The sequence below is a fragment of the Ambystoma mexicanum genome, chromosome 11, assembly GCF_040938575.1.
Source record: "Ambystoma mexicanum isolate Mex_15411 chromosome 11, UKY_AmexF1_1, whole genome shotgun sequence".
Classification (NCBI taxonomy): domain Eukaryota; kingdom Metazoa; phylum Chordata; class Amphibia; order Caudata; family Ambystomatidae; genus Ambystoma; species Ambystoma mexicanum.
In genome coordinates this window covers 1,452,720,948-1,452,734,257 of record NC_090934.1, presented here as the reverse complement: position 1 = coordinate 1,452,734,257, position 13,310 = coordinate 1,452,720,948, and the positions used below count along the sequence as shown (strand labels likewise).

At 48.1% G+C, this 13,310-nt stretch overlaps 1 protein-coding gene across 2 annotated transcripts in view; it reads right to left on the bottom strand.

The window, feature by feature from the left end:
- The window catches only part of LOC138504546 (gonadotropin-releasing hormone II receptor-like), a 243,584-nt gene that overhangs the window by 21,835 nt on the left and 208,439 nt on the right, over positions 1–13,310 (bottom strand). For both annotated transcript variants that reach the window (XM_069625107.1, XM_069625108.1), the window contains exon 3: positions 11,218–11,419. In XM_069625107.1, coding sequence (XP_069481208.1) covers positions 11,218–11,419 — 202 coding nt within the window. The remainder of the gene's footprint in view (positions 1–11,217; positions 11,420–13,310) is intronic.

Below are 13,310 nucleotides of genomic sequence, written 5' to 3'. Positions count from 1 at the left end.
ATCTCCTTGGAAGGGAGGTGCCCTGGATGCCATGCAGGTGGAGCTGTGAGGTGAAATGAAAAGTTGGCATGTCAAGTGTGTCCCCCAGTGTGGCTGAGGCCCACTGGCCAAGCTTTCAAAGTGAGCATGTCGCAGAGGTTTCCCGTCTTTAGTTGGACAGTCTAACCAAATGTTGAAAACTCCCATGATGCGGACAGAGTTAGAGGTTGTCTGAAACACAATGGCCCTCATTACGACCCTGGCGGAGATCCATGGTGCAATTTGCACCATGGTCCATGGCGCTAAGCTGCCAACTCCGCCATGGGGGTTGGCGGATTTACCGCCCCATTCCGACCTTGGCGGGGCGGTAAGTCCCCAATCCCCATTTACCCTTCCCCATTCCCATTTTTGCCCCATAGGGTATAGTGGGAGTGGGGAAGGCGTTAATTACGCCACCGTAAATTACGGTGGTGTAATTAACAACAAGTCCCGTAGCGCCATGGATTTTTCCGCTTGCAAAAAGCAGGCGTAAAAATCACCATGGCGCTACGGGAACTCGTAGTCGGGCGGAAAGGTACGCCATGCATTACGCCGGCGTAAACCCCTTTAAGCCAGGGTCCTAATGAGGGCCAATGACTGGATTGCATCTCAAACCTTCCAAGCAAATATTATCCCAAACTGGCCTATAGACAATGTCAAATGTCTATCAGATGTTAGGTCTGGTAAGGTGATTTCACGCAATACTCTTGAAGTAGGGGGAGGGTGGTGCAGAGATCTTTGTGTTCGAAACAAATGTTGAGTAGATAAGAGCTATCCCCACCTCCACCTTTGCTTCATCTATTAGTCACCAGGATTGTATAGTTCTCAGGTGGTAAGTTGTCCACCGGCGTGGTGAATTGGCCAGAATACCATGTATCCTTGAGGCCAGTGAAGTGGATTTCAAGGTCTTTCAATGGGTTGTTTTATTGTTATTTTGCGGATCATGTGTTCAGTGCGCCTAGGTTGACGAATGGTCTGCGTTCTGGGATTTGTCTTGATGCCGTCTTATTAGTTGGGTGGTCCCAATCTGGTGGAGACAAGTTGAGTGTTGGGAATTACCCTATGTAGGGGAAGGGTCTGATCGCCCATAAAAGAATGAGAGTGAGAGATGGGGGGGGGGGATGGCAGGGATAGAAAAGACAAGAATTGGAGATGTTAGACACAGAGGAGTCAAAGGACAATGTATATATTTATATATAAAGCTGAATGTATGTATGTGTGTATGTTTATCCGGCTATGCAAATCCACACCGCTGAACCCACATCTACCAAATTTTGCATGGATTCCTCTTTTGTCTGGAGCAAGATCGTAGTCTATGTTTGGATGCAAAAAATGTACTCCGTAGACACCCTCATTTACTAATGCTCACCCCGATTAACTACAGTAGGTACTAGAAGGAGGGAACATTTTGAAAATGAAATGAAATTATATTTTATTTATATCACGCTTGTACACAAGTGTTTCAGATCGCGACCAGGCAAAAAGGGAGGGGAACAAGGGAGAACAAAAAATAAAACAGCAATCTTACTAGGCCCATTGACATCTAAGAGAGCGCAAGTACATGGAAAAGGGAAAAGGGGGAAAGTGCATGGAAGGGGCGGGGGGAGTGGAAAGTGCAGAGCAGAGGAGAGAAAACAGAATAAATATTAAAATAAATAAATAAATAAATAAATAAATAAATAAATGAGATAAAGCCATGGTAGTGCAGCCAGCAAGTGGCAGGTGAAAGTCGGTCAGATAAGGTATATCTAATAAGTGCGGAAGAAAGGTGAGAGGGGTCTGTATGGGTACAGATACAGAACTCTAGTGCAGAGGGTGGCCTGGAGGCAGTGCAGGAGCATGGCATGGTGAGCAGGTACCTGGGCCCGAATGACAGAGGGTGGCCAGGTACATGATGCCAGGAGAAGAAACAGATGAACAAGGGAAAAGGGGGGCGAAGGCAGAGGCAAAGAGGAAGGTCTTGAGATGCTTCCGGAACCGGAGATGGTTTTCCTCAAGTATAAAGGTGCCGGGAGGCTGTTCCAAAGGGAGGCCCCAGCAGAAGACCGAGATCTACTCCCAGTTAATTTCTTTGCAAAACGACTAACCCTGAGGGAGTTAGAAGTAGAGGAGCAAAGGTCTCGCGAGGGGAGGTATTTATGGAGGGAGAGTTGAAGGTATTTTGGACCCAGGCCCCAGAAAGCCTTGTGGACAATGCAGAGGGTTTTAAATGTAATCCTATCAGTAGCTACTCCTTAGATGCAGAATTGATGGTATCAGGTAATATTGTCCCCATATATAATGTCGCCATACAAATAGCCGCCGGGAAACGGCATAGGCAACATTATATATGGGGACAATACATGGGGTTAATGGGAACGGGGGTTGCGGAGGTGTCTCCTACTCCCTTTAAAAAAAAGCAGGTTCCATATGGTAATATCGTCACACAAAAAACTGCGCCATTCTTGTATGACGACATTTTTGCGGGGACATTATCACATGTAACCGGATTAAAGTGGTCCGAATGAAGAGATGGTAATAGTCTCTGCAACAGAGGCAAACGGAGCAGCCTGAGATATTGAATCTATATATCTTGGTACCCATGGACAGTCGTGAATGAATGGAAGGACTGAGTAGAAGGAGAAGGACTACAGATTGGAGAAACCAAGATGAGTGGGAAGTCGAACAACTAAGACGTAGTAGTGTGGGAAGGGAGAATGAAGCAGAGGGGGGGCAAGAGGTGGAAGGTGGGGCTTTAAGACAAGGCAGTGGCTTTGAATAGAGGGTCAGAGGGCAGAGTTAGTGCACATGAGGGAGGAGAATGAGAATTAGCGATTTGGGAAAGAGAAGTGGGAGGCCACGCGGTGTGTGTAGAGTATAGCTGACAGACGGGTTGGGCCAAGAAGGAATGAGTAGGGACACTGAAGAGTCAGTAAATGCGGGGTTATGGAGAATAGAAATGGAAGTTGGCTTAAGGGTCGAAGAGGAGAGGAATGAGGGGGCAATGGAGGTGAGATGAGAAGATGTGATGAGGGAAGGAGAGGCCAGATGAGTGAGGGATGGGTGGTGGGAGTGAGTGAGAAGGCGCTTGTTGCACAGAGGGGGGAAAGAGGTCAAAGCCACGGTAGGTTGGCATGCATCGTGGAATGCAGCGCTAACTCCTAGTAATAGGAGTGTGCCAGCAGAAATGAGGATGAGTTGAAGGCAGAAAATGATGGAATCAGATGAAGGGTATGGATGAGAGGGTAGGTGGGGGATGGTCACCGCAGCTATGAGGGTAGAGAAATGGTGTCGGAGGAGCCACAAGCAGGCAAAGGCAGTGTGCAGGTGTTGCTAAGAGCGGCAAGTAGGAGGCATGGAACGGGGAGGAGTGGTCTCAGAGAGGTGGCCAGCGGGGGGGCCCAGTGGTCAAGGCAAGAGATGCTTGGAGGCAGGATCGAGATTGGGGGGAACGCAAGGGTGAGAAAGGAGGTGCAGATGAGAGAGTGCTATGCGGTCAGCAATGCAGGAGAGAGGGGAACTAGGGATTGACCATCTAGTGACCATCTAGAGATTGACCATCTAGGGGCCATCTAGGGATTGACCATCTAGAGATTGACCATCTAGGGACCATTAGGGACCATCTGTGGACCATCTAGGGATTGCCCATCTAGGGATTAGCCACCTAGGTACCATCTAAGGATTGACCATCTAGGGATTGACCATCTAGGTACCATCTAAGGATTGACCATCTAGGGATTGACCATCTAGGGACCATCTAGGGATTGACCATCATATATGCTTCCTATCTACAGGAATAACCCCAGAACTGATACTATTAGCTAGACAGGTACCCACAGTAGACTGACATGAAAGGCATGGAGATTTTGTGGTCCAGGGGAGATTGGAAGGGAGGGGGAGCTCGGAGAAGAGGCAAAGAGATGACTCCTTTGGTCCAGCTTCCGTTTCTCGAGCTGCCTGGGAGAGTCCGGCATGGTCAGTATGGTTGGAGGTTTGCAGTGCTTTTATGAAAAGTTGTTTTTTGTCATAGAAGGGGCAAAGAGTGAAGATGTGGTGCCACCTTCACCAGCATCACACATTTTAACAAAATGGAAAAATACAGAAATTGTAAGCGGTGACATGGGAATAGGTAAGCAAAAGGAGACTGGAAGTGTGCCATAAAGCTGACTTTGGTGCTAAAAGAAGAAAAGACTCATTGGTTGAAGGGGTTGGGGCTCAAAGCGATGAGTGACAAGCAGGCAGTTTCAATTTGTTTGCAAAATGTGTCTATGACTGTTTGGGACTCACGCATCATGAGTTACAGTGGGTGTTGGTGGCCGTGTTTCAGTGACGTGGTGAGGAAGTTGTGGGAAGTCTAATAAAGATGATTCCTGCACATAGTCTTGGATGAGGGTGTGCTAGTGGGGCTCCACCTTATCCTTTCTTGGTGTTCTTCCTAGTTGTGGTTCTTCTACATGGGGATAAAATGCTGAAGATGATAGGTAGTACTACACTGGATAATGGGGGGAGGTATTATGGAATTAGCTACAAGCATGGGATGAGGGGGTACTAAGAGGCGTCTGTTTGGATATTTTTCATGGGTGATGCATAAATGAGGATAAAAAGTGAGTCATAACTGAGGATGCAATGTGAGTCGTAACTGAGGATGCAAAGTGAGTCATAACTGAGGATGCAAACTGAGTCGCAACTGAGTATGCAAAGTGAGTCGTAAATGAGGATGCAAAGTGAATCGTAACTGAGGATGCAAAGTGAGTCGTAAATGAGGATGCAAAGTGAGTCGTAAATGAGGATGCAAAGTGAATCGTAACTGAGGATGCAAAGTGAGTCGTAAATGAGGATGCAAAGTGAGTCGTAACTCAGGATGCAAAGTGAGTCGTAAATGAGGATGCAAAATGAATTGTAACTGAGGATGCAAAGTGAATCGTAACTGAGGATGCAAAGTGAGTCGTAAATGAGGATGCAAAGTGAGTCATAACTGAGGATACAAAGTGAATTGTAACTGAGGATGCAAAGTGAGTCGTTATTGAGGATGCAAAGTGAGTCGTAACTGAGGATGCAAAGTGAGTCGAAACTGAGGATGCAAATTGAGTCATAACTGAGGATGTAAAGTGAGTCATAACTGAGGATGCAAAGTGAGTCGTAACTGAGGATGCAAATTGAGTCATAACTGAGGATGTAAAGTGAGTCGTAACTGTGGCTGCAAAGTGAGTCGTAACTGAGGATGCAAATTGAGTCATAACTGAGGATGTAAAGTGAGTCGTAACTGAGGATTGCAAAGTGAGTCGTAACTGAGGATGCACAGTGAGTCATAGTATTGGTTCCAAGGACCAGTAGTAGATGGGGTGATGTTCTTGTTCTGGTGAAAGAGCAGGCCAGTACTTGTCTAGGTTTCAGTAGTATATTACCGTAAGGGATGGTAAAGGAGGTTGGGGTAATCGGTTGGTTAAGGCCTTTATATGGAGGGAAAACAATAGCTCTTTGGGGTAGGTTGCTTTGGGTAGTGGGGGGTCTAAAGAAGACAAAATGGGTAATATGTGGATAGAAGGGACTTGTCATGTGACATAAATGTTTTTAGGAGTGAGATAAAGTAGCGATGATCTTTGGTCTGCTCGAAAGTGAAATTAGTGGGTGTGTGTCTTTTGGCTGCACATAGTTGTACGGGTATTTGTGATCTGTGTGTGTGTTGGTAGTAGAGGAAGTCGTAAAACGAGATGTAGAAAGAGGAGCAAAGGAATGGAGCATGTAGCAAAGTTTTCTTTGAGCATTTAGTAATATCTATGGGTAGGAATCTGGAGGCTGAATCAGGGAAGGAGGTGATTATTTAGATTGTGTTAGGTATAATACTAGGTTAAGGATGGAGGTTTTAGAGACATAAGATTGGTGGAGTCCAGGCTAGATCAAGGAAAAGAAAGATGCTCTAAGGTCAGGTGTCATTGGGGTCTTCAATCAAGGTCAGGAATCTGTTGGCTGTCTCCAGGACCACCAGTCTGGCTTCAGAGCAGCCAGAGGCACGGAAACTGCTCTCCACACTCGTGATAACTTGCTCTCAAACCTCGACTTCAACTCTCCTTCCGTTCTCATCTTCCTTGATCTACTCTGCATTCGATATGGTCAATCCCTCCACCCTCATAAATCGGCTCAGAGATACCCTGGACATCACGGACCGGGCACTGGATTTGTTGCCCTTTTTCTTCTTGAACTGGCCCTCCAAAGTGCAACTCGGCCCTTTTCTCTCCTAAACCTCACTCTCCACTTGTGGCGTCCCTCAGGGCTCTATCCTCTCACTGTGTCTTTTCAACATTAACCTTGCCCCGCTTGTTCACTTGATCACCACCTTCTCTCCTAATTTCCAAAGTTATGTTGATGACACACAGATTTCCTTCACGCCTCCGTCCTCTTCCTTTTCTCCTTCCTCTCTTATTCCCAACTGTTTGACTGCCATCTAGGCATGGTGTGCTGATAACGATCTGCCTTAATGCCAGTAAGACTGAGATTGTATTCATTGGGTCTCCTGTCCCCTCCTTCCCTCCTACTCTCTGGCCGCCCTCCTTGGGCCCCCTCCCCTCACCATTGTGTGAGGCTATAAACTTGGGTGTCATCTTTGACTCATCGCTCTCCTTCTCACCTCATATCACTGACCTTGCCAAGAAGGTCCACTTTCAGCTTCACCTCCTCAGAGGTATACTCCCTTTCCTCACCTTCCCCCAGAAACTCAATGCCTCCAGAGCTCTGGTTGTCTCTAGGCTGGACTAATGCAACAGCCTCTTTCTTAACCTTCCTCTTTACTCTCTCTGCCCTCTTCAACTAATCCAGAATAGGACTGCAAGACTTATCCTTGGCCTCAAGTCCAGGGACCACACCTCTCCAGCGTTAAAACCTCTCCACTGGCTCCCGGTGGATGCAAGGATCAAATGCAAAACCCTCTGCATCATCCACAAGCCATTCTGGGGACTAGGACCTCGTTCATCCAACTCTCTCTCTCCCTAAATACCTCCTTGTTAGAGTCCTTCAGTCTTCTAGCTCCAACTCTCTGCAGATCAGTCGTTTCTCCAAGTAGAGAGCTGGGGGTAGATCTCTTTCTTCTGCCTGAGACTCCCCCCTGGAACGGCCTCCATGCCCCTCTATGCCTTGAGCCGGTCCTCCTTAAGTTCCGGAAGCTTCTCAATGCCTTCATTATCTCCTCCTCCTTCCCTCTCCCTCTCCCGTGCTAGCCTCCTCCTGCCGCTGTGACTGTTTGCCTGTGTCCCCTATGAGCCTTACTGGGGCCAGGCCTTCCCTCGACAAGTCTTCTCCTGCACCCCTCTTACCAGCACTTGCCCTCGGGCTCCCTCCCCTGATTATCTTCCCGGGTCTGGTCCATCCATGTCCTCGCACTATTGATTCCCCCCCACCCCGGTTTCCCTGGCATTTGCCCTCTTGGGCTTCCCCTAGCACTTGCCCACCCCCTGGGGTCACCTTTCACTTCTCCCTCTTCCCCTCTCTCTATCCCATTCCTACCCTGACCTGCCCCCTCGCCCCCTGCACTCATTGTTACTGCACTTGCATGATCCAAATATCCCAAGGCCTAGCAAGACCGTTACTGTTGTTTTTCACCTCTGTCCCCCATCCCCCTATATTGTCTTGTGCGCCTGAAAACACTTTTTGCTGTATAAGCACCATACAAATGTTCAATAAACAAAAAATAAAATAAAGGTCACTGGGTCAGGTTAGGGGGATACAGCAATGTGGTCAGTTCTTGCCAATGCAGGTACGAATAAAGCTGTTAGAGGTGAGCGGGCACTGGGAAAATAATCCTTTTATCTGGCGGCACATCTGTCTGGAATGGGCTGGGGAGGATTCAATCAGGCAGAGGCAGTTTCCAATGAAGGCAACGAGGAGCAAAGAGGCAGCCATTTTGGTAGGACTGGGTTGGTAGAGAAGCTTGGGGGTTCCTGGTACCTGGTTTCTAGGAAGTTGTGCTTCGAAGCATTTGGGAGGTTGCAGCAAGTTTGGGGTGTCATTTGACAAGGGCGCTTACTTGTTGAAACAAATGGTGAAAGTAGGGAGATTGATAGGAGGAATAGCTCAGCCTTGTGTTCCAAGTCACCTTCCGAAAACTAGGGAAACGGGCACACCTAAAGCTTTCCCTGGCTCACCTATAGGTGCTGTGCTCTAGCAATCAAGGACTAGTCTTACAAGGTCAGCAGGGTAGACAACAATAAAGGGTAACACACTGTTAGGTTTAATAAAGAAATGCATGCAGACACAAACGCACACACACACCTATTGTGAACATATGTTATCTCTTGATAATATTGAGTACGTGTGTTGGTGAGGGTTACAAATAATATGGGTTCAGAAGACCTCTAGTAACCTTCTGAACACTGTGCTCTAGTCGTTAGGGTCAACTGAAAAGTCAAAGGTAAACCAGACTATAAGTTGGCAGGTTTGACAGTCGTACCCCAGCGGCACTTTAGGACTTGTGCAGGTGGAACCAGCTTTCAGTATCTCATAGGAAATAGTGGAAAGGACAGCCATGCTTCTTATTGGCTGACCATGATCCTGGCCCTGGTGCTTGTATAGAACCCAATGTTAAGGGCAAGGCCAATGTTACAGCTAGAACCTTGCTTTGATATCATGTGGATGCTTTCCCATAGTCAATTTGAGAAAAGGGAAACTTGCGGCCAGGTATCAGGTACAATTTCCCAGGTACTGGTAGTCAAACCTCTGGTCCTGGCATGGAGTGGTGGTGGTTCCAGTGCTCCGATGGTCCAGCAGCAGGTCTGGTGATGAAGAAGAGGCCTTCAAGATGCCTTCAAGCCAGAAGAACTGCTCTGCAGTCACTGGTGATACCACAGTGCCCAACTGTAGGTGAACAGCTCGAGATGGATACGGTGTCACTGTTCTGTCCATTATAGACCAGTGATCACTTACGTTTTAGTTCTGTTCTTTTACTGCTGGTAGCAAGCACAGGCCTTGGACTCCTTCTGTTGCCAGCGTGCTCTGTGTTGGGCGCGTCCACCTCGTCATGTTGGATTTGCACTGCTATGGGTAAGTGAAGTGTCCTTGGAACCGGACATCCCTGAGGGCTTCTAACGCTGGTGGCCCTCGAGGATAAAGAAAGGGATCATGGTTACTCAATTTCTTCTGCTTGGTTCAAATACAGTATTTGTCTATATTGTGCCGAGCCTCACTGTCAGAATGGTTTGAGTAAGAGTGTAGGGACCAGAAGAGATTGTTCATGACTCCACTTTGGTTTGGTGTCTTCTTCAATGCGTCAAGGCTGGTCTCCAGCTTCAAGAAAGCAAGGGTGAATACCACTGTGTAGCCTCTGAGATTTTGAGCTGAGGCGGTCAGGCCGCTCCCAATCACAGAGAGGCATTACTCTAAGCTGTGGGTGGGTACTCAATCACTGGAGGGGTGTCACACTCCTGCTTAATGCTTTGTCATGAGCTTTGTCTAAGGTGCACAGGTAAGCATGGGACTCTAGGTCATAGTTGGAAGCCAGCTTTAGGTATGGGGGTGGGGAAGGACAACTACACGCTGAGGATTTTTCCTGAGCACAAGTCACCTAGGCAACTGATCATCTTCAGATTGCTAATAGATGTGCATTATCTTTAGTGGGGGACAGGAAGTGAAACTGAATTAGCACTGTCCAGGAAGCGTCAAGCTAGCTCATGGGAAGAAATAGGCTCAGCCATGGGGACTGGTGGGTCCAAGGTGGTAAGCGGAGGAAGGCTAACGACAGGATTGGGAAAGAGCAACGGCACTGCTAAATTGAACGTGGCGGAATGGTCACCATTGGTTGTTTTTGGAAAGAAGGCCGGTAAGTCACAATGGGCAAGGCCAGAAGGAAAGCTCTAATTTGGGATTTTATATAGGATTGTTTTGCAAGAGGGTGGGATTCAGGGGAAATTGCTAAAGTTGGTGCAGTTTGTATTAGGAACCCTACTGAGGTAGCCTACAAAGCCTTAGCAAGGCAGGAAGAAAGGATTTCAACCTATGAATGCTCAGAGGGAATGGCTTTGCAAGTGGGTGGGATTTTAGGCAAGGATGTTTTCTATTACTGAGGTAAGTCCGTGAGGCAATTTGCCACAGTTGAGTTGTTTTTGAGGTTAGAGCTATCCAATGAAAGTGGCTTATGTTTGAGGAGCTTGTTTTGAGTTGCGCTCTCCTGCCCAATGTGTCTCTTGGAGATGGTGCCCTGGCAATGTTGCATGTGAGGCAATGCTGGGGGTCTTTTGCCCCCTAAATTCCATGGTTTGCCAAATTTCATTTTTATACTCTACCTTGGGTTGGGGAGAGGGATCAGGAGTCAAGTAGTCACTTGAAGGCTCTGGCTGTAGGACTGCCCCAGGGCCTACAAGCAACTCTTCTATGGGGTCTGACTGGGGGGGGGGGGCTGGATAAGATCTCATGACAGCTATTAGTCGTATTTGTACCTGTGCATCAAAGACCAACTAAATTAAATAATGAGTAAGATAGAATAACCAGTGTCCTTGGCACAGTGAGTCACTTAAGGGAAGAAAGAGTCAACCAATTCAAAGGGGGCATCAGCGAACATGCTTGGCATGGTGAACCGCCCAGGGGCAGACAGCGTTCCCTGGCAGACCAGACCAGAAGGTATCACTCAGGATTACAGAATGTTCCTACCCATGCCTGGGCTAGCAACATCACCCAAGGCCAGCAAGCATAAACAAGCATACCTGGGAAGAAACCCTCCCCCAGCCGGCCCGGACAGTGTCCTTTAACCAGCAGAACCGGGTGGTACCCAGATGGAGAGCTCATCCTTGACCGTAGAGCCTAAACCAGGGCAGGGGGTGTCGATCCCAGCAGCTCTGGGCACAAATCTATGCTCGGTCAGACACGGTGCCCGGCAGTAATGGAGGGCGTTCTCCATGGTTAGATCTCATCAGAAAGGGACCCCCACGGACAGAGAAGATCCCAATAGCTCTTCCCAGACTGTATCGCCCAAGGCAGGCAGGACCAGTCATCCATGGCATTGACTGACTCCGGCAGGCAGGGGCACACAATTGCCTTGAGGTGGTGCCCTGGAGCCCAGACTAAGTGTCCTGCAGGAGGCCCAGACACTGATGCTGTCCTCATTCAGCCTAGACATAGAAAGACTACCCAATCAGACAGCGTTGCACCAGGCCAGAGAGTGTCTGAAGCAGGGCTGGCCACATAGAGTGACCATGCACAGAAATACTTCCAGAGGGACCCAGTCACCAAGCATCTCACCTTTCTTGTCCTTCATCTGCCTGCTGATCTCCCAGAGGATCCGCGCGTAGCACACCACCATGACGCTGAGCGGCGTGACAAAGAGGCTGAAGAAGGTGAACAAGTTGTACGTCGTCTCCTGCCACCGCTCCTTGAAGCTCCCATGGGTCACGCACTGTGTGAAGTTAGCGCTCTGGATGGTGTGCAGCCGGAAGAGAAAAAGCTGAGAGAGATCAAAACAATGAGTGTCAGAGAGAATAAAATGGTGAAGGAGTTGGTCCACCCAGGCTGATACTGGATGTATTATCTTCTGACTGATTGGTTATCATGTTTTCTTCAGTGAGAATGAGACACATTTTATTCACATTGCACATCTCCATCTTGTCTGGTACCTCAACATGCAACACCTTATTTCTACACTTTTAATGCAAGCTAATATATTTGTAACCCTGCTCTATGGCTTTGAATGCTAATGTGCTTTACTTTCAAAGAGACAACCTTCTTGGCCATGAAGACAATTGTCCTGTCATTGGACCCACTCAAAGGGATGCCCTCGTATCGGTCACACAAATGTCACAGCTTCTGCCCTCAACTTGAATAGAGAAGCACGATACAAGCAAAGGCCACACGTGCCACCTCCGTCCCATTCTGATGAGGATCTGTGGAGGTCCAGCGTAGTGTTTGGACACCATGCAGAAACCACAGCACCAAGGTTCCTGCACTGTGTGGGAACTTCTCACGCTGGTGCAATGGGATCCCTGGGAACCAGTTTGATTCCAGCAGATTGCAAGAGCTTTGCCAACATCAAGAACAACGAGGTGCAAATCATTGGAATCAATGGGCAATAGCATTCGCCATGGTTACCAAGATGGCTGCCTCTGCAGATCTATGGTGTGCATGGAGATCAGTCCTGAGAAATTGCACGCTGTGGTGGAAGACACAGAAACCCAGGCAGGCTCCTCAAAAGCTGGGTAAATGAGCCTGGCGGCACGGGGTGCAACCTGGCAGGAATCATCGCCCAAATTTCCTGTACCCATCAGAATGAGGGACTCACAAGTACTGTTCGGTGCCCAATTAGACATTTATCCCTAAATCAACTCAGTGACCAAACAGGCTCTTCTCCAGCTATTTTGTCTGAGATGATTGTGTCTGATCGCGGTTAGAATCCTGTGACAGAAATGTTCGAGGGAGAAAAGACCGAAGATACATTTTCCGCAAATAACCTTTGGTCTTTTCTCCCTTGAACATTTTTGACTTGGCCCCCTCCCACCCACAGCCCCACCACCGCCCCCCTACTTATGTTGCGGCGGAACACTTTGCTGTGTGCTGCCGACTTGCTGTGTCCCTGCAATGCCTGTTCCCTTTCACTTCAGTGATCGTGAACCGGCGCTGCAGGGTCCTTTCCTTTTTTTTTCTTTTTTTTAAACTTTTTGGGATCTGCTGCGAGGGACACCCCTGCAATCCCTGCTCACAATATAGCAAACAAGGGTGAGGAGGACACCACACAGCTCTGCAGCCCTTATCACTGAATGGGGGATTTAGTTGAACTTTTCGCCCGTTCGGAATTTCGGTCAAATCTCCCATTCAGGTTTTTTGCTGGCATTTTGGACGTTTCTGATTGTGTCACCTGCTACGTCACCTCCCCAGATTCCTGTAATCATTCCAATGGTCTTCTCTTGACTTGACTACTGCAATTTCATCATCTCTGAGCCCCTATCAAGAGGTTGTTTAAGCTCCATAGCGTCCAGAACCATGTTGGCCGTGTTGAATCACTCAGATCCCATCTCCCCCTAAATCTCCATCAAGCAAGATTCAATATCAGAATCGTCTGTGAACCCCAGGGGGTGACTTGCACCACCTCAACGGGCTGATGCTTCCCCATCAGAAGAGTAGACACCTACTGAAGACTGCTCATAGCAATCTTACCCTGGTCCCAGTGAAGTGCAAGTGGTGTTGTGAAAGACCCTTTCGCATCAAAGGCTTCTACACCTGTAACTCCCTGCCTCTGCACCTTCACCTGGAATCCAATCTCTTGACTTCTGACTTGCAGCATGCACTGTTTTTAGTCACTTCATCAATGCTCATTGGATGCTCAGTGCATTACACTGTTTCAT